Below are 27849 nucleotides of genomic sequence, written 5' to 3' on the forward strand. Positions count from 1 at the left end.
CCTGAAATGCATCTCTCGGGCAGAAGGCGGCGATCTTCTCGCTGAGGTCCACGAGGGCGAGTGCGGTGGCCATTCATCGTTCCGCACGCTAGTCGGGAAAGCCTTCCGGCAAGGTTTCTACTGGCCTACAGCTCTCCAGGATGCTTCCGAGCTGGTTCGGCGCTGCAGGGCATGCCAGTTCCATGCAAAGCAGATTCACCAGCCAGCTCAGGCTCTCCATACCATTCCCCTGTCATGGCCTTTCGCGGTCTGGGGTTTGGACATTCTGGGTCCATTCCCCCGAGCAGTCGGGGGCTATGCATACCTATATGTCGCTATCGACAAATTCACCAAGTGGCCGGAGGCGGTCCCAGTCATCAAGGTGACCAAAAACACGGCGCTCCAGTTTATCCGCGGCATCACTAGCCGCTTTGGCGTCCCCAATCGGATCATCACCGACAACGGCACCCAGTTCACTAGTGCCTTGTTCGGGGACTATTGCGAAGATCTCGGCATCAAGCTTTGCTTCGCGTCCGTCGCTCATCCTCGGAGTAACGGACAGGTTGAGCGCACCAACGCGGAGATACTAAAGGGCCTCAAAACCCGGACCTATAACGTGCTCGCTAAGCACGGGAAGGGATGGGTAGACGAGCTACCAGCCGTGCTGTGGGCCAATCGGACTACGCCAAGCCGCGCCACCGGGGAGACTCCTTTCTTCCTCGTCTACGGCGCCGAAGCAGTCCTCCCCTCTGAGCTCACTCTGGGTTCCCCTCGAGTGCATGCATACTCTGAGGGTGAGCAGGAGCATCAAAGGCGCGACGACGTAGACTACCTGGAAGAGCGCCGGCGGCGTGCTGCTGTCCGGGCGGCTCGGTACCAACAGGGTCTGCGGCGTTACCATCTGCGCCATATCCGGGCCCGGTCTCTCGAGGTGGGGGACCTAGTTCTCCGACGCATCCAGTCGCGCGAAGGAATGAATAAGTTATCCCCTGTGTGGGAAGGTCCCTTCACCGTGATCGCGGTCCCCCGGGCAGGTTCTTTCAGGTTGGCGACGGAGGAAGGACAGCCACTCCCGAATCCGTGGAACATCGAGCATCTTCGACGCTTCTACCCGTAGATGGTCGTGCTCGCGGTTCAGGTTAGTAAGGCCGGGGGCTTCTCCCCGCCCGAGCAGTCTGAAGGCTTCGCCCCGTGGGGTAAGTCGATGTCACCCAACCTTGTAAATATTGCACATTAAGTTTTTCAATAAGCAATCGCTATATCAAAATACTTTTTCTGGATTCTGTATGTTTAATATGTCTGGTGAGGAGCTCGGTTGTGCGAGAAAAAGTTCGCTCTCTCTTTTTCCCCGCTGACAAAAGAATCCCGAATCGGTATGCATGCGAGCAGTCGCCGCTGACCTACGTCCGGCATGGTAGGCTGTGGTGTTCGGTGTCGTGACAGGCTCCCGGGCACTACCAAGTTTCGGGGTGCTCTGGGTAATCCAATCGCTCGAGCTGCTCGAGTAGTCCGGAGCTCGGGCCCCCGGAGCGGGCTGTCGGTGCTCGGTCTGGTCTGTCATACCCGGACGACACCGAACCATAGGACCTCTAGGTTATGCCTCTGTCCGCTCTTGTCCGCCGGTTTGGGTATTCGAGAGGTCTCGGGTCAAAAACGAGAGCAGTCTATAGCAAGTACCGCACTAACAGAGCGCACCAGACAAAGAAATTCTATATTCTCTCTTAAGTCACAGGCTGGCAATCACGAGCAGTTCGGCCGCGAGGGCTTCAATGCCCCGGTCCCTGGTCGGCCCCAAGGGTCCTCGGGTGGTCCTACCACTTAGGCTTGGGTGGTCGAGATCACCCGACCCTAGGAGCCTCGTATGCCTCTGGGCACTCGGGCGCTCCGTTGAAAGAATCAAGTCCCCGGGCACCCGAGCTCGGAAGCACATCCCTCCTGGATCGATGAGCCAAAAGGCCGACAGCTGTCCGGTGAGTGGTTATATTCAGACAAGTCTGCTTTAAGTAAATTTATGTCCTCGAGTCACTCTCGGGGGCTCTCGCGGTTTAATCTGTTCGGCGAGGTGGTCTCCTCGCACGCAAAAACCCTGCCGCGTGTCTACTTTTTCCCAGAACGACAGAGCGGTTTGCAGAAAAGAGTAGCGTGCTTACGATAATGTCTGACCGAAGCCCTTCGTGGTCGTCGTGGTGTTCGGTCCGCTTTTATGGACCCCGAGCACTACCGAGTCCTCGGGTACCCTGGGTAATCCTATCGCTCGAGCTACTCGGGTAGTCCGGAGCTCAGGTCTCGGGGGCAGGCTGTCAGTGCTCGGTCCGGCCCGTTTCAAGCCCGGGCACCACCGGACCGCGAGGACTCTTGGTCACATTCTCGCCCGCACACGTCTCCCTTCTACTAACTGAGTGGTCGCAAAGTGAAAAAGTGTTCATTAGGCACGGCGTGTTCCGAGCAGGATCGATCTATCTCCCGGGCAAGGGAGTCTGTGTCTTCGTTTCTTAACCTAGGCAGTGCGGACTCGCGAGAGCTTGAGGGCTGGCTGCGCCAACGTCAGCAATCGGAACAACTTCATTTCTCGGGGATGGGAAGGTCGGGAACGGCCCGACTGAGTACTCCCCGGGACTTCCAGGCAGAATACCAAAAGAAACATCAAACACATAGAGAAATTGGAGTTGCGAGCCCAAGGAAAAGCTGCCATTATATTCACAAGACATATACAAGGCGTTTTCTAAGGGTTCACTCCTAATATTCACTCCTACATCTACAACAAAAGAAAAGAGGGCACAGAAGGCCTAGTCGGCGGCAGAGGCGTCGGCTGAATCCTCCGAGTCGTCCCCGGGGGCTGGCGGCGGCGGCACCTCTCGCCTGAAGCCGGCCGCCACCACGGAGGCGGTACTCCTAACCGCTGCCCGGGCGGCCTCCTCCTCAGCCTCGACTACTCCCTCTCGCGCCGGCTCCAATGGGAAGTTCGGGTCCCTGCTTCGGTAGCAGGCCAGGACGTGCTCGGCCACGGCACGTGCCAAGCCACGTCCCTCCCGGGCGGCAAGTTCCTGAACTGCCCAAGGCAGGGTCTCGAGGCGCTCGCAGACCTGCTGCAGCCCCAACACTTGTCGTGCGGGGCCGTCGCCCTTCTTGTCGTCGACAAGCCGTCCGAGACCACCCTTCTCCACGGCCCGTCGCATCCGCCGGAGTATGTCCTCCAGCATATGCTCGAGGTTGACCCGCGAGACAAAGGCGGTCTCGAGCTTCTCCCTGGCGGCCCGCAGCTGTGCCTCGAGTCCCTGGTCCCCGGCCGGACCGGAAGAACCGCCAGCCGCGGTGGAGGCAGCAGCCTGCTTCGTCTTGGCCACCATCTCGGACAAGGCGCGTTCGCGCTCGGCCAGTTCCGCCTCGTGCTTCGCGTTCTCCTCCGCCCTGGTAGCCGCAGCGGCCGCCGCAGCAGCAGCTTTGCCCTCTCGGCGACTCAGTTCGCCTTCTCGGTGACTCAGCTCATTCTCCCGCCGGGCCAACACATCCTCCTGCTGGGCCACCGAATCCTCCCGGGCACCGAGATCCGACGTCGATAGCTCATTGTCCACTTCCCGGATGGAGACTTCCTCTTCCCAGCGCTTGATTTCTTCTCTGATCTTCCGGAGGTCGTCTTCCCGGCGCTGGAGGTCGGCGCGCGTTTTCTCGTCCGCGCCCTCCCGGCGGGCCAGCTCGGCTTGCCGCTCCTCCGCAGCCTGCTCCCGGGCTGCGACTGCCACCTCCCTCTCCTGCGCCTGCCCCATCCTGGCAAGGGCCTCGGCAGCTTGCTGCCTCGACGCCTCGGCCAAGCGGGCGGCGTCTTCTCGTTCCCGCGCGGCTTCTGCCCACGCGGTCTTCAGAGTTTCTCGTTCCCGCGCGGCTTCCGCGCGGATGTCTTCTAGGAGCTTCTGCTCCCGCGCGGCTGCCGCACGGGCCTCCTCCTGGGCGCCCGCCAGCTGCGCCTTCTCCAGTGCCAGGCGTGCGCGCTCGGCCTCGAGCTCCCCCTCCTTGGCGTTCACCACTGCGCCCAGCCGCCCAACCGCTACTTGGACGCCTTCAATGGCGGCCAGGAAAGGATCGGCGGGCTGACCGGGCACCGGTGGGGCCCAGGCTTCTCCGCAGAGTGCCTCCAGGGGGGCCGAGCTCTCCGCAGGGCCTTGCACCGCCATCCGCCCCGGGCTCTGCCTGCCCGGGGTAGGCTCCGCCGGAGCCAAGGTCTCAGACGGCGGCCGCATTCCCGCATCGGCCGCCCTGTCCACCGGCCCCGGCAGAACATCCGCCTCCACCGTTATCCGCCCCGGGCTCTCCGCGCCCGGGGTAGGTTCCGCCGGCGCCCTTCTCTTGGTCGCCGCCTCCGCCTCTCTCCCAGAGGCCGCCACGTCAATTGGCGCCTCCGCCGTTCCTGTGCCGGCCTCCGTTGGCGCAGCGGGCGGGCTCGGCTCTGGCCCCGGCGCCTGTTCTCTCTCCGTCGCAGCAGCGCCTGCGGCCGACCTACGGGAAACAAGTGAAAATTGTCAAAACTTAGTTCGGGCCGGAAATGCCCATGGAAAAGCAAGAAAGAAGACTCACCGATACCGCCATTTGGCCGCTGGGAGCCTGATGTCCGGGTCCGGCGCCGTCGGTCCGGACCCCTCCCGCCGCCTCTTCCGCTGGGGGCTCGGCTGAGCCGCTGCGCGGGCCACGGGCGCCGTCGTGCGGGCCTCGGGTGCCGCCGCACGGGTCTCGGTCTCCGCCGTGCGGGTCGCGGGCGCCGATGCAGGCCCCATCCGCACCAGGCGCGGCTCCAGCACCGGAAATGCCGCCGCTGCCGTCGGCGACGGCGGAGAGTCTGGCACTAGGATCAAGGCCCGGGGACGCTTTCCCCGGTCTCCCGGCGCCAACTCCTCAACGACTTCAGTGGCGCCCTCCTCTCTGGCACGGCGGCTGCTGCTAGCGGCGGCCCCGTCGCCAGCCCGCGCCGAGCTACCAGCGACCTCCTCGCCAAGTAGTTCCTCCAGCCCGGGGAGTTCGGAGGCCTCGGGACTCCGGCTTCGTGGCCGGTCCACGGGCCCCTGGGCATCGAACTCCGGCAGCCCCGCCATGATGGCCACCCGGTTGGGATTGGCGCAGAGCGCCATCTCCGGCCACGGGAGCTCCGCCCGGCTCATGTCCTCCGTCCCGGTGATCACTCGGGTCATCCCTCGCAGCTCCGCCTGCCCCAGATCCCAGCTCGCGCCAATCTGGGTCCTGGTGATGTCCTCCGGCCCGGTGTAGAACCAGCTTGGTCGGGCCCGCTCTCGCAAGGGCGCCAACCGACGGCGCAGAAAGTCCACAACCACCATGACTGAGGTCAGCCCGCCCTCGCGCAGTTCCAGGATGCGCTCCAGCACCGGCTTCAGTCTCGCATCTTCTGGTGGCGGCGCCTCCCACGTCGATCGCCGAGGTTCCGCCGCCTTCTCTGGCAATTCGAGGCGCTCGTGGGGGTCGATGTCGACGAAGAACCAGTCCCGTCGCCATTCCTCCCACTTGCTGCGCATCACCTGGGGAATATAATGGTCCCCCAGGCCTTCCCGGAGCCGAAGGTTGCAGCACCCCGCGACGTCCACCGTGGAGTGCCCCCTCTTCTTCCCCACCGGCCGAAGGACGAAGAAGTGGCGAAGCAGCGTCGCCGACGGCATCACCCCCACGAACATTTCGCAGAGATGCGCGAAGACCGCCAACGCCACGACGGAATTGGGGCTTAGGTGCACCATTTGAATGCCGTACGTCTCCAGCACTTGCAGAAAGAAGGCGGAGAACGGCGGCACTAGCCCCGCCGCCACGAAAGAGGTGAAGAGGACGGTCCGCCCAGGGACGGTCGTCGCCGGCGTCAGAGTCGCCGGCCTCACCACCACGGCACCTTCCTGACCCTCCGGTACCAACAGCTTCCTAATCTTATCCGCCGCCTCCTCGTTCCTCAGACGAGACTCCGGCAAGATGCTGTCCGAAGTCTTGTCCCGGTGACCTCCTCCAACCCTCGTCATCTCGTCAGGATGGAGGGTGTTTTTTGGTGGTGAAGAGAGAGAGAAGGGAGAACGCTCCGGTCGCCTGGGAGTTTCCTGAGGGCTTCGGAGCACAAAGAAGGCAGGAGCGCAAGTGCGAGAGAGCGTAAAAAAGGGAAACGGTCCGATCCATTCCCCCTTTTTATAGTTCAAAATTCAAAAACTGCCACCCCAGACGGTTCGCTCGGCGAAGCGTCGCCTCGATCGACGCAACTGTCAGGCGAATCTCCCGCCGATCGCGCGATGTCAGCGGTTGCCAGGCGTATTTTCCTCGATCTGCGCGGCGACCGCGCGTGCTGCCCGTATGGTTATCATACCCTTCGGAATTTGTGTGGACACGCGTCCACTCATTTTCCCGTTGGAACGTACTTGAGGTCTAGGTCCGCAAGGGCCACCTCTCGAAAGCTTGCCACATGGCGTCCGCGCCAGCCTTGGCCTCGGTCGCGACGAAGGGCCCATTCACAGTCTCCGTCCCATCGGCTACCAACGGGCCCGGGGGCTACTGTCGGTGTATTCAGAACCAGGGGTCCCTAAGTCCCGAGGCCAGGCCGGCCATCTACCACATGTCACCACCCTGCAAGGTAAGAAGAGGCTAAGCCCCGGGAGAAGGTGCTCGGGGCCGCCGCCTCTGGTTCCCGAGCACCCTAGTTCCCCGATGATCCGCCGAGCCCAAATGCCAAGAAGGAAGTGCTCGGGAGAGAGTGCTCGGGGCTGCACGTGGCAGCCCCCGAGGACTCGGTGCCCCGAAGGTCCCACCGAAGTGCTCGGGAGAGAGTGCTCGGGGCTGCACGTGGCAGCCCCCGAGGACTCGGTTCCCCGAAGGTCCCACCGAAGTGCTCGGGAGAGAGTGCTCGGGGTTGCACGTGGCAGCCCCCGAGGACTCGGTGCCCCGAAGGTCCCGCCGAAGTGCTCGGGAGAGAGTGCTCGGGGCTGCACGTGGCAGCCCCCGAGGACTCGGTGCCCCGAAGGCCCCACCGCAGTGCTCGGGAGAGAGTGCTCGGGGCTGCACGTGGCAGCCCCCGATGACTCGGTTCCCCGAAGGTTCGCGCAAGATCATTCAAAGACCCGAAGGGTCCCGTCGTCAGGGTGTCATCCAGTCAAAGGCCCAATGCCGCATTTAATAGGCACGCGCGGTCTGACATTCTGACATCCTGACATTCTCGGCTGCCCACGCCCCAGTGTCAGACCCTGCCATGCACTGGCAGGAGGGCGTGGGTCCATTAAATGCACGGGTCCCGTCCCGTTTCATCCAGGTGCCTCGGGATAACGTTGCCAGAATCGAAGCGCTCGGCCTGCCACCCTGCCCTGGTAGAAGAACAAGACAGGGTGGACGCACCGGGCACCTCTGAGGCTGCCCGGTGGGCCCCTTTCATGGCGCCCCGAGGCTTCCGCAGCGGCTGGAGGTCGAATGCGCGCCGCATTTCTCCACCGCCCCTGTCACTTCACCAAGATGAGATGATTGCGCCTTTCTCCGTGGGACTTTGGCATTCGCGTCCCCCCTTTCCCATTCAGGATATGTTGAGGTCGGCGCACCTATAAAAGAAAAGGATGGAGAACATGAAGGTGTGGTGAAAAAGAGGAAGAACGACAGCCCCCGAGCACCAGACAACCAACAATCTCCGACGAACCAGGTCAAAGATAGATTAACGGACACTCGAACCAGCCCAAGTTAAGCTAGAACATAAGAGCCTCAAGCTCTTTGTAAACAGTTCTACCCTTAGAACCAGATACCTCCTTGAAGAATCCCCTTCAAGGATAAATATAGCACTCATACAGGAGTAGGGTGTTACGCCTCCGTGCGGCCCGAACCTGTCTAACACCCGGCGTACCCCCTTTTTTTCTTGCATTAGGGTGATCGTCTCCCACTAGCCATCACATTTATTTCCGTTCCTGCTTATTTCCCAACAAGCTTTCCCAGGATCACCCCCCCGGCCGAATCTCTAAAAAAGGGTCTCTCGGGATCCCTGCGATAGGAGTTCACTCTCCGACAACACTCGAACGACAGTTTTAATGGTATTTTTATAATTTTTTAATGGCAAGCTTATAATAATACCAGGAGCAGTAGTTTTTTTTAATTATCCCTTCATTTGATTTATGGAACACTTATATGTATCTAATCAATTGCTGGCGCACCCGTTATAGATGAGAAAAATATCTCAGCAAGCACGAATCTTATTTCTGAACGAGAAGGTAGAGCAGAGCACCTGCCAATTTTCCCACAAAAAAGACGAAATAAAATTTGTACGAGTCCAACAAAGGCACGAACCTTAAAACCCCGGCCAATCGATTATTATCAATCGGATCTTGCTTTGCATTGCAGACCACCTACGTACGTACCAAGCTAGATACAAGACGGCGGACGCAGCGCGAAGCAAGAGGTCGCCGGCGCATCCTTCGCCCTGGCAGGAGGCCCAGATGGACCTCCTCGGCATCGTGCTCCACGCCTCCACCACGCCAACTCGCTCCCGGACAACGGTCGCTGCACCGCCGTCTGCCGCGCGTGGTGCCCGCCGTGGTGCACCTACACCCGCCGCTCCCGCGGCTGTTGCTGCCAGACTTCAAACTATCCAGCCTGTCCTCTGACGGCGCCACGGTCGCCGGCCACCGCTTCCCTCTCCCCGAGGAGAAGATTCCCGAAAGCATCGGGTCAACCAGCGACGGACGGGTCATCTTGCGCAACGAGCAGAGCTGTTTCTTGCTGAACCCTCAATCCGGAGACATGACCCAGCTCCCAGAGCTCGACCTCCGGGCCCCTGCAAGAGGCTTCCCTATACTCCGTGCCCGTCCCGTCGTCACGGTGCAACGGCGCGCGGGGCGACCGCATCTACTTCGGCCAGGAGATGTACCTTCGCGTTGTCGGGTGCCCTCGTCATCAGCATTGCGAGGAGTTCGACATGAGGACGCGCACAGCCGAGACGCTTCGCATGGGGACGGAGCCCGATATGAGTACTGGTGCTTGTACCCGACATGATTCGTTCCTTCTCAGCAGAAATACGCAATTGTAAACTAAGTTTGGGTGGTTCATCCATCTGCAATTGCAATTCCTCGCCTGAGGCATGCCCAACTCGTTTCTGAATTTTTTTGATAACGGAAACTTTATTAACTCTTATGGACACATCAATACATACAACTATCAAATAGCATGTTACCGGTCTCTATATAACTAAGATACACATAAAAAAGAGAAACAAAAACACAAAACAAACACTATAAAATGGGTCTAAAATAGTTAATCTACTACACGTAATCTAGTCAATCACCTAAACTAGATAAAAAGCTTCCTAACCGTCCCCTCTAAATGTGCACACGATGTAGCCACTGAAAGTCATGGCCCCTGTTGCTGCAGAATAGAGTATGTACAGAACCACTATGTAAAAAAGAAGAAGACAACGTGCATCTGAATTAGACATCTCATAGCTATAGTCTTCTTTTGCGTATGAGAAAGTCAATTCTACACCTAGTTGTCTGATGTGTCATGTTCTGGAATATGTTGATCCTTTCCTATGTGCAAGAAGACATGCAAGCATGCTTTCTCCATGACTCGAGCTAATTAATTGTGACTAAGAAGAAAGCAATCCAAATCTTGTGAAGAGAACGAGAAAATTACCGACCACTTGAAAGAAAAAAATGGCGATGTCGATTTCATACATACATGGATAAAACGAACCAAACATGCTGCCTGCGCGTGCAGCGTGTCAAACAGCCGTCACACGACGGCCTTCGTCCTGCCGTTGCACGCAAGCGCCATCAGCGAACTCGCAATCTCCGTCAACCGCCGCCCCCTTTGGTGCGGCACGGGAAGGCATCACGGGAGGCCGCGGCTCGCTAGAACCCGACGCCGACAAGAACCTCACGAGGTGCGGCGGCCGCGTCTCTTTGCCCTCGACCCCGGACGCCAGGCACGACGCCATCTTCTTCAAAGCGCCCCCTCGATGGTCGCCGAACACGAACGCGGCCGTGACCGGGTCGTTGCTAGCAGCGGCGACAACCCCGCATCGTTTGCCGGCCCTTATCAGCTCCACGGGCAGCTCGAAGCACGGCGACGGGCAGTACCCGTGAATCGCTCGCGCGCCAGCCTGCTCCTCCTCCCCTCCCTCCATCACGAAGTCGAAGACGGTGTTGTTGCCGGAGTAGAGCGACGCGCACTCGAACTTCTCCAGGGAGGCGGCCCGGCTCGGCGCGTAAGGGGGCTCCTGCTCCGGAGGCTGGTCCGGTCCCGGCTCCACTGGCGGCCGGCTCGTGCTGGTCGCCTCCTCCGGTTTCTTCTTGGAGAGGCCCAGTAGGTAGAGGCACATGAGCAGCGCGCTGCATGTGAAGCCCTCTCGGCCGGAGTCGGCGTCGGGCGTTCCGGACATGGCGCTGCGTGCTTGCCGGTTTGATTTGAGATACGAATTCCAATTTCCATCTCCTTGATGGGAAATAGGGACGTACGTCTATATTGATCGCGGTGGTGGTGGAGGACCATACCGCGGGTGGGTGGGGGGATAGTGTGGTTCATGTCTTTCCAACCTAAGTTAGTCGTCGGGAGTTGGGACCCAGATTTGATCGACATGCTGCTTTCAGGAATTGCCAGTTTCTGTAGTGAATCCACCACAGGACTTAAACGTCCGATTCACTGTTGGGTGTAGCACAGATCTCGATGAGGAATCTTTGATAGAAGGCTTGTGGCCATGTACGGGGTAGCCATCTGGGTAGCAAATCCACACTCATTTTTAGACATTGGAAGTATAACTACTCACCTCTATACCAACAAAACGTTTAGGATAAAAAATTTACATACATCAAACATATGCATAGATATTACTTATATCAATAGATCTAAAAAGTGATTGCACGTATTAAACTATAGCGGAGTGCAAAGCGACGGTGGAGATGAGGGGCGAGAGGCGAGTGTGGAGTGGAGCGGCGAGGGAGGATCTGAAGGCGACATGCGAAGATGGGAGCTGAGGGACCACCTGCTAGCACGCCGAACTCCAACTCGATTCATATGCTCCAAATGACTTCAATCTATGTATAATCCAAAGTAATTACATAAAGTTCTGTTTGCACTTTGCTAAAGAAAGTGCAGTAACATATTGAAGAGGCATTGTACAGTTAATATCTTGCACTAAGAAATGAAATATTATTCATGCATGATTATGAACAACCAACAACAGTGAATCGTCTTACTACAATTGCATGTATTAGATCATTGAGGCATCAAATTGAACAAGTGTTAAGCAAAAGGAAAACACTGCATATCAACAGCAGAAACTTTGCAGTTAAGATATCAGAAAAGTAAGAAAGCATCTTAAGTAGTCTGTGACAACCTTCAGATTCGGCTCAGGCATCTCTAGTGTCCAGATCCTCACAGTGGAAAACTGCTCCTCCAAGCTAGCAGCCATGCCCTGCATACAACACATTTTGAGTAAAGAGTTGAAAGTAATAAGAACATAAGTGTCTGGAGCAAAATTCAGCTCACCATCTAGAAGAGGAAGCCTTACTTGTTCCGTCCTGTGGTATTGGGAATACTATTTTCATAATACTGTCTACCCAGATAATTCCCAAGGAAATCAACTATTTCAAATTTGAGACCAGCATTGTAACTTGTGACTTGCGATCTGACAGGCTTGTGGCCACAATAATATCAAGACAACGACAAGCAACAAAAACAGTATCAAAACAGGCTAAATCTAGCGATTCCATTTTAGCTTAAGTCAGTGCGTTTCTAGATAGTTTTATATATGAAGAGGTTTATGTCAAGTAACTTTCAAATTTTGAGCAAATCAAATATTCACATAGAGTATATAAGCTTCAGAAAATTTTATATGGATTTAAACAAGCACCTAGTACTCGGTATGATAGACTTTGGTCTTTTTGTTAGAGCATGAGTATGTCATAGTGTCAGTTGATAAAACTTTTATTCACTCTCAGGTATAGTAAAGATTTTCTATTTGTTCAGATTTGCGTGAATGATATTATTTTTAGTGGCTTTTCTCATATGCTTGTGGTCAAATTTGCAGAAACTATGAGCGGGAAGTTTGAGATATCGATGATGAGTAAGCTCAACTTCTTTTTTGACTTAAAATCAAACAATGCAAGTAGGGTACATTCGTCCACCAGACGAAGTACACCAAGAAGCTGCTGAAGAAGTTTGACATGAGCGACGCGAAGCCTTTGACGACATTGATGACTATCTCGACTGTGCTTGATCCAGATGAAGATGGTAAATCGCGGGAGTTCAGAAGCATGATTGGCTCCCTCCTGTACCTGACGACGACAAGACCGGACATCCACTTCGTCGTCTGCCTCTACACGTGCTTCCAAACTTCACCGAGGATGTCTCATCGCCAAGCGGTGAAACACATTCTGAGATAGTTCAAGTACACTCTCGAGTATGGACTCTGCTTTTCTGCTTCCTCTTCACTTTATCTTTGAGGTTTTTTGGGTATATATTTTTCTAGGTGTATAATTGATAGGAAGAATACTTCTGATACGTATTATTTCTTGTGTATTTCTCTTGTATGTTGGTCTTCTCGTAAATAGACTAGCATTGTGCAGTCTACTACTGAAGCTGAATATATTGTTGCCGTTAGTTGTTGCTCACAAATTTTTTGGATGATTGCTACCTTGAGAGACTTTATGTTAGATTTCAGGAGTGTGTCACTTTTGTATGACAACACCAATGCCATAAGCTTAGCTAATAATCCAGTCCAGCACTTTAGAATCAAATACATAGATGTGAGATTCTACTTTCTGAAAGACCATAATGCGAAGAGGGATATAGACTTAAAATATATTGATACCCAACAACAACTAGCCAATATTTCCACTAAACCTCTAGATGCTAATAGATTTGTTTATTTGATGGGAGAGCTTAGTGTGTGCTATTCTTATGATATTGTGAGAGGGGGGAGTTGACTCTATATATTCTATCTTACTTTTGTTACATTTGTATTGCATGGTATCATATAAGATAATCATAGTAGTTGAGCTTTGACTTATATGTCTTTAGTATTTTCGATTGCTAGATTTGAATTTGGACTAAGTTGAGTAGTTGTGCGAAGCAAACTTTAATCTTAGGCCCCTCTTGATGCTTTGACATGAAATATTTCAAGTAATCTAGCTTTTCTTAAGATAAAATTTGAAAATTTTATGAATCATATAGACTGTGAAATGCTACATTCTTGATCACCATATTCGTAATTAATTTAACTTAGTCAATACTTGTATTAAATCTAGTTTGATGAATATCTTACTCTAGGCTTCTTGGTTTAAGTCAGTGGATTGAGAAATATTGCACTATATTTTTTGTCTTTTTCAAATGTTTAGATCATGATAAACTTTAGGGGAACATGTGTTCCTTGTGTCGTAAAGACACTATTTGATTTGATCATGTGAAAACTTGATTCTTTATTAAAATATGAATAATCTTGTGAAATCAAGTGTCTTGTGATAAAATGTGATCCAATACGATTGTCTTGAAGCTTCATGGTGTTTGTCGTTGTCGGTGACACAGAAACCAGGGGTCCCCGAGTCCCGAGGTCAGACCAGCAGGTTGCCACTTGGCGACCTCCTGCGGGGATGATCTCCCCGAAGCGCGAGAAGACTAAGTCCCGGGAGAGGGCGCTCGGGGCCATGAACAGTGGTCCCCGAGTACCCGAGTTCCCCGATGATCTGCGAAGACCAAGTGCCGGGAAGAGAGTGCTCGGGGTCATGAACAGTGGCCCCCGAGCACTCAAGTCCCCCGACGACCAGAAAAGATGAGTACCGGGAAGGGTATGCTCGGGGCTGCGAACAGTGGCCTCCGAGCACCAGAGTACCTCGAGGACCCAAGGAAGGTAGTTCCGGGAGAGAATGCTCGGGGCTGCGAACAGCGGCCCCCGAGCACTCGGTTCCCCGAGGATCTGAACAGTCAATTCCGGGAGAGAGTGCTCAGGGCTGTGAACAGTGGCCCCCGAGCACTCGGTTCCCCGAGGACCAAGAAAGGGTATATCCGGGAGAGAGTGCTCGGGTCTGTGAACAGTGACCCTCGAGCACTCGGTTCCCCAACGGCCTAAGAATTCCTTCACCGGTGGCCCCCATAGAGACCCAGCGGTGAGGTGTCAACCAGTGAAAGGCCCAATGTCGCATTTAAGAGGGCGCGTGGCCTGTCACTTCCAACTGCTCCTACCACGCTCGGTGTCAGCCCCTGCCACGGTTTGGCAGAGAGGCGTGGGGACATTTAATGCATGGGTCCCATCCCGCATCATCTGGCGCGCCTCGGGATAGCATCGCGAGGCCCAAGGCGCCCCGCCTGCCACCCTGCTGTGTCAGGCGAACAAGACCGGGCGGGCATGCCGGGCTGCTCTGTGGCTGTCCGGTGGGCCCTCTTCGCGACGCCCGTTGCCAACGCCATCATGACGACCGAGACCGGGCGGGGGGTGTATTTTCAACCCCGCCGTCACTTCGCGTCGCAGCCCATAATGGCTTCTTTTCCATTTATGGCGTCTTGGAACTCGTGCCCTCCCCTTCGGGGTACGCTACCGCCGGCGGGTATTTAAGAGGAGCCGGTGGACACAGAGAAGGGGGCCGAATCCAGCGGGATCCAGCTCCCTGACTCTCTCTCTCTCGGACAGGAACGAAGACCGAAGACAGAAGAACACCCCAGTACAAGCACATAAGTTGAGACCACTGAAGAACAAGGAGCCCGAAGCTCTAGGATAGACAAACATTCTTGTAACCAGCAACATCCTTGAGAGACATCCTCAGTGCATTTATAGCATACACACAAGAGTAGGATGTTACGCTCAGTGCGGTCCGAACTTGTCTAAAAATCCCTCCAGTGCATTTACTGCATTTGGCATTCGATCATTCCATTCCACCTGCCATCGCATTTACGCCCATTTACTTCACCCGCAAACAGATTCAGAATCATCCCCCCGGCCGAATCTCAAAGGGGGTCCCTCCGGATCCCTGCTTTAGGAGTTCACCCTCCGACAGTCGTACCCAATCGCGCGACACGTTGCTAGGATAAGAGGCAACTTGAGGATAAAAATGAAATAAATATACCTAATTGCTCAATTTTGTTTTAAATCACTTGATCTAACTAAGTTTTAGTTTCATATATGAGCATTTCATAGCCTACTGTCATGAATGCTTGTTTGTCTAGTTTGAGATTGAAGTTGGCTAGCTCTTAATGCTTGTATTGCCTCGGCACGAGTGGATGCTTATGTGGTGATCGTTTTGAACATGATTCAGCTATGTGAAATTAAATACGCCAACTAATTCTTCGGGTCTAGCTTATACAACATCATGTTCTTGTGTCACTGTTTCTTGTTGAGCCTTTGTGCATTTGTGAGCTCCATCTTCTACTTTTCATAGCTCTTTGACATTTTTAGCTTTTGCAAATACTTTGTGGTATACTTGTGAAAGCTCATTAGGATTGCATATTCATGCATTGTATAATGTTTTGTCCTTAATATTTGCAAAAGCTAGAAATGAATGAAAAAAGGGAAAATGAAAATTTTACATCAAATCAAAGAAAAATCTTGCATAAATAAAAAATATGCATTCATCAGGGGGGCATTTGATTTTGTGTGTTTTGAGTTGTTATTGCTCTTTTGTGGTTTTTAGATTGTCTTTGCCTCTCTCAGTCCTCATGCAACCTTTCTTATGCCAAGTGACATGTTTTTGCCCTTTTTTGAGTTTTTTGTCACTTGAATGGGCCTATATTTTTCAAACTAAAATCTTTGTGTTTTGAGGTGTTGTCAATGCATTTATCAAGAGGAAGATTGAGAAACCAAGTTGAAATGTACCTTGGTTTATATGTGATGAGTGATTGATAAGGTTGTCGATTTGGTTTGTTAAGTTTTGGATTGTTTCAGCATGGTTTGAGCATTTTGATTATGGACTAACTGGAGTTGGAGTTGTAGAAATATGTTTGCTTAGGTGACAGATGCAACTTGACAGTCGACGGCGGGTGATCAGGGCTAAGCGGATGCTTGGTGCCGGTTGATCCTAGCTGTACACATGAAGATCAAGCAAAGCATGAAATAGATGATTAAGATGGTATGTTGACAAATTCAAGTGAAAGGGATACCGATGCAAGTAATAAGGCGGCCAGAGGGATTAGTAGCGGAAGAGACTTACTGGTGGTCAGGATCGCAAGATATGATACACGTGTCGACATCAGAGCGTTTGCTTAAGGTGTAACCAAGTGACGAGTCATGCTTTGAGAAGCGTGCAGAGAGTTTCACGGTTGGATCTTAAAATCGTGGGAGGATTGGAGGAGCATGTGGCACCATCGTGAAGCTTATGCTGAGGCGAAGCTAAGTCGTGAAGTCGACATGACCGTTTTATGGACAGAGTAAGAAATAGACCAAAATATCATCGATAGTAGATAGGAGTATACTACAAGAGAGAAGTATTTTAGTAATAAGTTAGAAAACTTAACAGTCAAGTTTCCTAGACCTATAAATAGAGGGATATAGCTATGAGAGGAGTTCAACCAACTATTTTGAGCCCTTGTGCTAGGGTTTTAAAAAAAGAGGGAGGAATGCTTAGCCTTCATATTAGGTGTGAGCTTTTGTATGTAAAATCTTTGTAATCCATTTAAAATAGGGCTAATCTTTGCAAGAAATGAAGTTCTTATTTACGCTTGTGTTTTAATTCATCTCTTTTTAGTTTTCCTCTATTAGTTATCTTGTAAGGTTGCAAGTTTTCCTTTTTCTGTTGTGATTTTCGTTTTTCTTTTTAAGCTGCAATTTTTCTATCTTTGTAAATTGATTATTCTTGTTGCTAGGGGTATAAAATATGCATTCACTAGTACAAATTTAGGTCTCATATTTCATTGTCTCTAAGTCATCAACTTAGACAGTTTTTTCGCTCGATGACCATCTTCTTGAGTTTTTTTTTTAAGTTATGAGTTTTTTTTACTATGATTATGAAATAATTTTAAATGAAACCTTGTGCTAATATCCCATCTATAGAGTTACAAGTAGTTTTTTTCTTTGTTTCTATCTATTTACTTCCGTTTAAATTTTTAAGATGTGTTAGGTGATTAAACTAAAAAAAAATCATCAATTTTTTTTAAAATTTAATAAAACGTTTATTCACCTTCTCTGATTACCATTTTTACTCCTACCGTCCCATTCAATATGAAAGCCCGTAGCATAGCTGATGTCTCCTATGTGGAAGATCGAGTCGACCTTTGCGGTTTGGATCTCTTTAGCCACTGCCTTGGCCACAGAAACCGATCCAGGCTGTAAATGTGTGCCATCAACGTTACGCCGGGTGCATTTTCTTTATACTCTTTTCAAAAAGTACTTTTTTTTTTACTTGGTACAATCAGAACACGTCATTATGGGAATGTACAATCTGAATGTAAAATATAATATATTTAGCAATTTTATATGAATATAATATTTTTATATATCTAATTATAATCGTCATTTTGATTCTACAATTCTATTCAACCAGAAAGCCCGTAACATAGCTGATGGCTTCTACATGGAAGATCGAGTCGACCTTTCCGGTTTGGATCTCTTTAGCCACGGCTTTGGGCCTTTGGCCACAGAAATCGATCCAGGCTGCAAATGTGTGCCATGAATATTACGCCGGGTGCATTTTCTTTATACTATTTTCAAAAAGTACTTTTTTTTACTTGGTATAATCAGAACACGTCATATGGGAATGTACAATCTGGATGCAAAATATCATATCTTCAGTAATTTTGCATGGATGCAACATTTTTATGTACCTGAATGTAGTGTTCCACTGACGGGTCCAGTGGAGCCTTCCCCATGTCACCATAGATCACAAAGGATAGCTCATCTGAACCAGCAGCTGGTGGCGTTCTGAATTTGAGTGTGTCACTCCAACCCACAGAATCACTGCACAATCACAAACACAAAAGCTACCAATGAACTCATGAAGCATCTTCGCAATGAGAACCGAAACTGCGGGACTGGGGCTGACATGTTAATAGCATTTGCGGCACCTTCTAGTTCTGACTTACTGATCAAATGCTTGCAAGGATCGTTCTTAGTCACAAGAGAACTTTACCTTCCGTAACGGTAAGAGTAGGACTGAGATGGCTGGAGCCCAGTCATGACGGCCGAGTGGATGTATCCGGGGTCATGCCACCCGAAATCCTTGGCAGGACTCGGCAACATTTCTTTTCACAATGTCCTCTTCCTGTGAGCGCCAAAAACAAATGTCCTCTTCCTGTGATAAAAAATAAAAAGAAAATAGGAGCACTCACTGCACATATCCTTCTGCGTGAACGTTGTGACTTGAGAAGCAGCAGACTTGCCGGCTCCGAACTGCACTTGCTGCGGCCTCCCGTCTCCACTCACCCATGTAAGCCTCATATGCGACAACCATGCGTCCAGCGCTCGGAAATGAGCGCCGTGCAGTTGCATTTGCAGAAAAGCGCGGTGGAAACTGTGGGATTCCTCACCGAGGTGGCCTTGGAGTCGGTGCTCGAGAGGTGTCCGTAGAGCGGCCTAGCGGGGTTAGCGAACCGGAGCGCGCCGGACCGCTTGAGGACGCACGGCGTCCTGAAGCCGCCGGAGAAGAGGACGAACTCGACATTGGTGTGGAAGTTGATGACGTGGAACGTGAGCGTGGCGGCGCAGGTCCGGACCCGGCACGCCGCGTTCTTGCAGCGCAGGTAGCCATGGTCGCTTGTCAAGTGCTGGGCTTGCACTCCCATCGAAGGATTCGTGTGTCAATTGTAGACCTCATTGTTTCGCTCCACTATTTGGGACGGGGCCGAAGATCGTGTTGGGCGCGAGTTCATGTCTTTACGCTTCATCCATTACGCTAGCACGGTACGAGGATGCACTGCTTTCAAAGCTTCAACTGCACGGTTTGCCGGGTTGAACCATGCAACGCAAGTCATGCATGTGATGTGCCCATGTACGGCCCATACGTATGGTTGATGTTTGCACGCTAGCTTAGCCTAGCTCATGCAACCATTCTTGATTTCTTGTGAGACTAATTAAGGAAAAAAATTGACGCGACAAAGTTCATATAGCATTTTTTGTGGCAACTACCGTAGCACCGCTAGTAGCTATGGATCAACTAGCGCGAGTAACCACAAAAAAGAAAAGGCAGTGAAAAACACAGTGCATGTAAAAGTGATCACCTTGACAGGGTAGTGGCATAGGAGCGGGAGATTCGCCAGATCACCGGTCTCGACGTAGTTCACACCAATCAGAGGGCATCCGGAGACACTGCATGCGCATGCATGCATTAATAATTCACGGAGAGATCCATAGGAACGATCGGTCAGTTAAATCTACCTTGCTTTCTAAATTTACCTGCTGGAGTTGGAAGGCGTGATCATGGCGACCCAGATGTTGTCGAGCTTGAGGACGCCGGCGACGGTCACCTCGAGGAAGGCTCCGTCGGAGCGCCGCGCTGCCGGTGCTGACGTTGATCGCCAGGTATGAGCTCGGGCTCAGGCACGAGCCTAGCCTCTTCCGGTTGACCGTCCTGAACACTCCGACTTCCCGGCGAAGCTCTGGTGCAACATCTCCGGCGGCGGCAGAGGCGTCGAGCACGAGACGGCGACGCAGAGGCCGAGGAGCACAAGCAAAGTGGCGCCGGAGTCGGAGAGACCCATCGCAGCAACTGCCCCGCGCACACCAGCCAAACCTCACGCGCGCGTGTTGCTACGTGCGGCAAGCTAAGCTTATAGGCAGCAGGAGGAGGCGCGCGTGCGGACCAGGCCGTTCGGGCCAAACCAACACTTTAGCCTGTATGGAACAGCCCAAGTGCCCAACCTTGACCGGGTGGGTCGGGAATTCAGTTTAAATTCTTTGCTCCTCCACGTGGATTGGTCCAGGATTAGACGCATCCAAACAGTGCCTAACAAGGACGCCTTTCCCCTGCCCGTGTGGACGGTCTACAGTTTAGTCCTAAGCGCGCGCTGTACTACATGATGTCTAGCAGTTTAGCTTCAGCATTTTTTTGTAAAAAAAGAAGCTTCAGCGTCATATATCAATAGCTCCTGCATTCCTGCCAGTTCGGGAAACTCCTGGATTTGTCGATATAAGAAGATAACCGTGGGAATGAGAAATGTTTTCATAATTTTTACAGCAGAATTTATGACGCGCCAAATTGTAGTTTCATGTTTTTGTTCTTCTGTTTTCTATTGGATCGGAACATTGTAAAATGGTACGGTTGTCCAACCATTGAACCATATGGGGTTACTCTTGTTGTATATCTTGGACGGTTGGACTGGAGGATTAGTTTCAGCATTGCAAGGAAAGAAGCATGGCGTAGCTGTGTTGTATGTCATGGGATAGCAGGCTCAGCCGCTCAGCCTCAGGTAGCTAACCAGTATTTACCCTGCGGTAGCTCTTTCAGTTTCGTAGATAATGTCTCAGAAGATTGATCTTCTATCCTGAGCATCAAGGAACTGTACATGAAGCCTTCAGGAGGCTGTGCTAATATAAAATGAGACCGGCTGAACATAATAAGAAACTAGAATCAGTGTGAAAAGGCACTATTGATGTAAATGTCGTGGTAACAATAAATACAAGTATTTATGGACTATACACTAATCTGAAATTCAGCACCAATTTACAGTATAGCAATACAAAAAGGACGTAGCTCCAGTTTCAACTTTTTGCCACAAGATGCAGCTACTGTTGAATTGTCAGGTTCCGAGGCTTCTTTGCTGAAGCTCCCCTCACGATCCTAAATTGGTCCCGGACCGCCATTGTACTTGAGTTTACAAACTGAAGAAAACAGGATAACAGTTGTTCAGACTTCAATGCAAATGCCAAATCATTTACAAACACCAAAATGTTGATTAAGTTTGTTTAATTAAAAATCATGCTTTAATAATGCAGTTTTATTTATTCAGCCACTTCCATCTTTGAAATACTATTTTTAAACACGTGAAAAGAGAGAAAGATAGGGAAAATAAAAGAATGGGAAGATAAAACTGACCTGAACTAGCATATCAGTTCTTGTGGCATGCACCCTAGCATAGCCGAACTCTGAAACCCTCGATAAGCTCCAGCTCTCCACCTAAATATTTGGACATCAAGACAAGATTGTTCATGAACTTATATCGAACATCAATTCCCAATCATCTCTCAAGTCCTATCATTTATTGAATCATCGTTAACGCCCTACTGCATCAAGATTATGCACTACTTGCTGTGGAGAACATACAAAAGACTAGTTATAACTCTTACATTCTCAGGGAAGTTGTCCAAGTTGAACCCTCCTGCTCCGACAATGGCATGAATTGGTGCGGTATATTTGGTGTTGTCATAGGTATCAATTCCGCTTGCATCCTTCTTTGGCATACCTGTGCATTTACCCTGGTATACTGCACAGGTCCTCTCGTAATTGTGTACATGGCCGAAGAAAACCAAATCCACCTACTCAACCAAAGACAAAGCATGAGGCGATCAGCATATTGTAATCACACGAACAATTCTGTAAGAATAATGTGGTGCAGTCTATTTTCAATTTTCACTGTGATTTCTTACCTGGTTGTCGAGCAGGAGTGGCTCAACGGAGGCAACAAAGTTTGAATCCACGCTGGGCAGTATACCCCCATTGCTGGAATACATGGGCCTATGCCTGCAATGGGCAGTGAAATGGCAAATGTTGTTTCTTGTGTCTGACAGCACACATTCCAGAATCCAGAGTATCAAAATACACCAAGAAATAAGGTCCTGTCTCATGTTGCAACTGTTGTTATGCCTGATCTGTCTTTAGCCAAGCTATTGTCAGAAGAAATACGAGTAGTTAACTCACCCAATAAAGATTACCCATGGTGTTCTTGTTCGGTTGACCGATGACAAATCTTCATCCATCCAATTGTACTACTCAAACAACAAAAGTTTTCAGAAAAAACAATATATTAATTTCCAAATCTGGATCAGAAACGGAAAAGGTCCAATTTAATTATATACCTGTTGTGACTTCTCTGACCACTCATGCTCGGTCGACATCACAATGAAGTGAACGCTCCCTTGCTCAATCGAATACCACGGCTTGTCCTTACTGACAGCAGGCATGGGGAAGTAGGACTCGTAGGCGACTCCACATTCGCCACCTGAATCCGGGGTCACATACACTGATCCAGAGTCTGCATAATCCCTGAGGACAACATAATCAGTTCCTGTTAATAATGGTGCACAACTTCGCAATGCAAATTCACTGCTGTTCAAATTACGGCGAAGGTGTAAGATTCTGAAAGCATCAGTCACCTTTCATGATTTCCAATAGCGGTCATGTACGAGACTTGAGAAGCGAGTGGCGTGATGAGGTGAAGGAAGAAGTCCCATTCGACCAGAAAGCCCGTGGCATAACTGATGTCTCCTATATGGAAGATCGAGTCGACCTTTCCGGTTGAAATCTCTTGAGCTACTGCCGTGGCCACAGAAATCGACCCAGGCTGCAGACGCTTGTCGTAAACATTATGATTTACAACTAGTGCATACTTTTCAGACTTAATACAAGCAGAGCATATCGTATGAAAAGGTACAATTTACATGGGCAATCCTGCATCAAGGCCACATTTTTACTGTCTACCTGAATGTAGTGTTCCACTGATGGGTCCAGTGGAGCCTTCCCCATATCACCATAGATCACAAAGGATAGCTCATCTGAACCCGCAGCTGGTGGGGTTCTGAATTTAATCGTGTCACTCCAGCCCACAGAATCACTGCACAAACAAGAAAGGCACTAAACTAATTGCGGATAAAATGTTGTCAAGGATCTTAGACGCAAGAGAACTCAGGCTCTACCTTCCGTAACTGTAAGTGTAGGACTGAGAGGACTGAAGCCCAGTCATGACGGCCGAGTGGATGTAGCCCGGGTCATGCCACCCGAAATCCTTGGCAGGGCTCGGCAACACGGCGATACCTGCACGCAGACAATTTCATCCGAGGAAACGCATAATCAAACATGGTCACATTTCATTTTAGAATGTCCTCTTCCTGGGATATAACATTCGATCACTCACCGCACATATCCTTCTGCGTGAACGTGCCGACTTGAGAAGTAGCAGACTTGCCCTCTCCGTACTGCACCTGCTGCGGCTTCCCGTCTCCGCTCACCCATGTAAGCCTCATCTGCGACAGCCATGCGCCCACCGGTCAGATACGAGTACTTTGCAGCTGCATTTGCAGAGAACACCGTGGGATGCTGAGGCTGTGCTCACCGAGGTGGCCTTGGAGTCGGTGCTGGAGAGGTGGCCGTAGAGCGGCTTGGCTGGGTTGGCGAACCGGAGCGCGCCGGACCGCCTGAGGACGCACGGCGTCTTGAAGCCGCCGGAGAAGAGGACGAACTCGACGTCGGTACGGAAGTTGACGACGTGGAAGGTGAGGGTGGCGGCGCAGGTCCGGGCCTGGCAGGCGCCGGACGCGTCGCGCTTCCCGCACCCCTCGTTTTTGCAGCCCATGTAGCCGGGGTCGCTCGTCAGGTACTGGGCCTGCACTCCCATGCAGGCGTCGTGTCAAGCAGGTGAAGCTGAGTTCTGTATCCAGAACTGGACGTAATTTGGCCCATCTGTACGAGGCCCATTATTTGTGGACGGCCCTAAAGATCATGTGCAAGTTCACGTCTTACCATATTTTTTGGCCTTTAAACAGATTTAGATAGAAAAATGTTCAATCATAAATTTATAGATATCATCGATAGATATAATTTTTATATAAATATTATCTTTATCTGAAATTATATGAAAAAATTATAATTTTTTAATATCATTCGCAGACGCATGACATGTTAGCAAATGGTATGCCGACACGTCTCCACGTGTGTACGAAATGGGAGGTCGGAACTCCAATTACAGATAAGTGACTAGTCAGCATTGTGTTCCACTTACATCTATTTCTATAAAATTTTCATTTTAAATAATAGTTTTGCAATTTTCAATAAAATAATATTATTTCAAAAAAAAATCTCTATACGACACTAGCACGACGAAGGATAACACTTTGCCCGCATGAATGAATCATGCAGACACACGTCATCTAGACACCGTAGAGCGCGTATGTTGCTTCTTCCTTCTTGCAGCCTTGCAGGGATGCCCAATCAAGGAGACAAATGCATAGACATGTTGCACTGGGTTGAGGCTATGTCGTTATCGTAAACTAGGAAACCTCTTAATTAAGGAAAACTTGAACATGGCAGAAAGAGGTTTATATTGCAACTGGCAACTAGTACCGTTATTAGCTAATAACTAGCCTGGCGCGCTGGCGAGGCTAGCTTCACGGCGGTCATGAATGTGTTGCAACCGAAGGCAGTCGGATCTCGCGAGGTCGAGGGGTTTGGCGCCTTGGGGGGCACCAGCGTCAGCGATGACGGATTTCGCGAGCTCGAGGAGTTCGCCGCCGTGGGGTACCAGCGCTGTCGTAGCGTCCTCTCGCCGCTGCGGAACCCGATGGACCGGCGTCATTCCAGGCAAGCGATGACGGGTAAAAGCGGACACGGAGGAGCCGGCCGGAGAAGCCTTCTCCCTGGCATCTAGAGGCGACGCTTGAGAGGGGAGACGCGGGAAGATGAGGGCGATGCCGAACCCTATGCGGTCGTGGGCCTGTGGGTGACCGCGAGGATTGCTGCGGGGCCACCAATTCCACGCCTGACGAACGACATGGCTGAGGGGGCATGCGGACGGACGGATGTGCCTTAGACAGGGATCAAACGGCTGTGAACGGGCTGCGGGACATGTGTCGACCGCGGATTTATGGAAAGGCGCGCGAGGGCTGGGAGGCCTCCGATTCCTTCCGGGATTAGTATACAGATATTACTATAACTAACAACTAGCGAGTACGAAAGGAAAAGCCGAAAAACAGCACATCATGCAAAACTCACCTTGACAGGGTAGTGGCACAGAAGCGGGAGATTCGCCAGATCGCCAGTCTCGACGTAGTTCACTCCACTCAGAGGGCATCCGGCAACACTGCAATTCACGGAGCGATCCACGAAAAAGATCGAAACACTACTGGGAAATTCAAATACTCAATCAAATCAGTGCTAGCTAGCCTCTTGTTTGTTGATTTACCTGGAGTTGGAAGGCGTGACCATGGCGACCCAGTCGGAGTCGTCGGGCTTGAGGACGCCGGCGACGGTCACCTTGAGGAACGCCTCGTCGGGGAGCGGCGACCCGCCGGTGCTGACATTGATCGCCAGGTACGGGCTCGGGTTCAGGCACGAGCCCAGCTTCTTTCGGTTCACCGTCCTGAACTCCGACTTCCCCGCGTAGCTCTCGTGCAACATCTCCGCCGGCGGTAGAGGCGTCGAGCACGCGACGGCGGTGCACAGGCCGAGGAGCACGAGCACGAGCACAAGCACCGCGACGCGGGAGTCGAGGAAACCCATCGCAACTGGCCCTCCGCGCGCGCGCCCACGTACACCAGCCGAACTGCACGCGAGGGCGCGTGTGGCTACGTGCGGCCGCGCACAAAATGTGCGTGGAGCTAGGCTTATAGGCAGCGGAGGAAGGAGCCGGGCACGCTACGGCCGAGCCAACGCCAACGGCACGTCTCCCCACGCCCCGTGTGGGCGGTAATTAGCAGGACGCCGCGATGGACGCACTCGCAGCGGGCGGCGGAGAGGCACTGAGAGAGTATCTAGCTGCGTCCGCGAAAGGGAAACGGGAGCGCGGAGCTGCACGTCGCGCCGAGCGAGCGCGGTGGGAACGGGCGGAGCTGCCGATTCCTCTCCCTGTCCGTCACAATCACAAGGCTAATGAACCCGATTACCCCCAGCCAGCTGCCTCTTGCACCCCGTACGTTGCCACATGATAATCATACAGAGAGAGTGACTTAAATGGCGACCGAGAAAAAAAGAGGCAGCTGTGCACAACTAATTAACGACGTGCGTTTAATGCGCAGTACGTCGTAGTATCATCTACTCCATGTGTGTAGTTGATGGCGGCCGAGTCGTAAGTACATTACTACTTACTATGTTGGAGGGGCGATGAGGGGGCATTTATACGGCGTGTCTTAGCTGTAGGAGCCATTAAAATTTCGTCAAAAGTTTGAATTTTTTTACGAATTTCGGTAATTTTGGAGGAAACAAAATATTTAATTTTAATTTTTTTTTGACATGTAAGACTCAAAAGGCAGATGACGAAAAATGCTAAAATTTTGTGAATTCCAATTTTTTCACCAATGAAAAAAATATTGTAAAATGAAATTAAAACCCATGGCTGCAACCGTGTGCGGCTTCGCGGTACGCCATCTCCAACCGAATACATTCGCGGTTTCTATTATCTTCACGAATAGATTTTCATTCACTTTAGCACTTCAACAGTTTCATTTCACGGTTTCTGCCATAAAAATATTCTCACTTTCATTCTCTTTACTTTAGCATTCTCTCCTATTTTTCTTTACAAATCTTTTCAGAAAAACTGTTAAAGATAAAATAAATATAAAGAAAATAGAAATAAAAAGGAAAATTGGAAAAAATAAAATGAAGAGAATACGGTTGGAATGGTCTTAGATATCTCAACCGAACGCGCAGGCGCCAGGCGGATGGAACACGTGCACGGCCGGTGCGTGCCAATGTTCGGCGCGACGCGCTGGGGGTTGCATTAATTTGTCGTCAGCTTGCCTGCTTCGGTAGTTTTCAGATGGAGCTAGATTGAAGACGCCGTTTTCGTTGGCTGGCGGCTGCACCGGCTCGGCACGCCTTCTCTGAGGAATATGCTTCTCTGAGGAACAAGAAGATGATACGGATTTCACAACACAAATGTTTCCCCAACACTTCGCGACTTGTTTGCGCTTGACTCTCTGGGTATATTTCAAGCGTGACACTGAAAACTTTTTATCGTCAAAATTAAAACATGATTTAATATTTGTTTCGCTGAGCTCTCATAGCAGCATTTTAAGTAGAATCAGAAAAACTCTATTAAATAATAACTTTTAATTTTTAGCTATCCAAGTAAAATTTGTATGGGTGATTTTTAAAATAAACTAGATATTGCGAACTGAAAAAATAGCTTTTTCTGTTTTACTTCCCACACATAATCATTTTTTTCTATAGGATTTACTCTAAAGAATCATTAGAAAATCATTTTCAACCATGTAATTATTTTTCTCAAAAAATCAATTACTCTAAAAAATTTAAATTAAGAAAACCTTTAACAAACAGACCCCACAGACCCTTAGAGTAAAGGTTTTCGTCGGTTTATATCAACTGATGCACCAGCTAACGTCGAAGCGGTCGAAGAAAACCACGGCGTCACGCCATCGTGTACGTCGAGTTACTGTGATTTCGCCGAACATAGTTAACGACCCATAAGTTAAATTGGCGATAATATATAATGTGAACAAGATCCAAATGAAAGCTGCTCCACCGTGTTCCCATTACCCCATCACATCCCTACTGTAGCCTGTTCTTTCTGCAATCTTCACCTTGTATAACAGATGCTATCACGATCCTATCACATCCCAAATTATCAACATTGCAGATTTTTAAGCAAAAAGAGATAATGCATCCAAACATCTGCTTCGGGTTTGAAAAGCTTACTATTGCATTAACCTCCGATATTTAGGAGTATATGGTTTAAACTTTGAACGACCTGAGGGTTTTCAAATTTTCAAATATTGGTGTCAAATTAAGTTTCTCCTATGTGATGTGACATGTGCGTTCATGGACTATCTCTCTCTCTCTTTTTTAATCGGGGTTCGTGGACGCATCTAGTAGCATTGGTTATTCAGTGTCCAAATTTAGATATGCTTAGGACTGCTACAAACTTGAAAGGAGCACCAGGCGCCTTCTAGGCCACATGAGGCCCACTCTCTGAAAGGCCATAACAGTAAACGTTCATGAAAATCATAAGCAGCCATCCGTATCTATCATTTGCAGTCTTGTAAGAAGAGGAAAACCAGGAATCGCAGAACTA

The 27849-nt window shown here is 50.7% G+C and overlaps 2 protein-coding genes and 1 pseudogene across 2 annotated transcripts; all 3 read right to left on the reverse strand.

Annotated features, from left to right (window-relative positions):
- Positions 1-9427: 9427 nt before the first annotated feature.
- LOC133890026 (uncharacterized) lies at positions 9428-10858 on the reverse strand. The gene has a single exon (XM_062330466.1). It carries the CDS (start codon positions 10352-10354, stop codon positions 9695-9697), a length of 660 nt encoding a protein of 219 aa, XP_062186450.1. The 5' UTR covers positions 10355-10858; the 3' UTR covers positions 9428-9694.
- A 6213-nt stretch (positions 10859-17071) lies between these two features.
- On the reverse strand, positions 17072-19590 carry LOC133885343 (probable inactive purple acid phosphatase 27; annotated as a pseudogene).
- A 724-nt stretch (positions 19591-20314) lies between these two features.
- Positions 20315-25488, reverse strand: LOC133922475 (probable inactive purple acid phosphatase 27). Its single transcript, XM_062367838.1, has 13 exons — positions 25003-25488; positions 24813-24900; positions 23158-23427; positions 22960-23068; positions 22742-22859; positions 22527-22659; positions 22202-22389; positions 21905-22091; positions 21747-21814; positions 21476-21569; positions 21176-21364; positions 20925-21005; positions 20315-20710 (listed from the first exon to the last, which is right to left on the reverse strand). The coding sequence occupies exons 1-13, from the start codon at positions 25317-25319 to the stop codon at positions 20615-20617; spliced, it is 1938 nt and encodes a 645-aa protein (XP_062223822.1). The 5' UTR covers positions 25320-25488; the 3' UTR covers positions 20315-20614.
- Positions 25489-27849: the final 2361 nt, after the last annotated feature.

Source organism: Phragmites australis, chromosome 1 (genome assembly GCF_958298935.1).
Source record: "Phragmites australis chromosome 1, lpPhrAust1.1, whole genome shotgun sequence".
In the NCBI taxonomy this organism is placed as follows: domain Eukaryota; kingdom Viridiplantae; phylum Streptophyta; class Magnoliopsida; order Poales; family Poaceae; genus Phragmites; species Phragmites australis.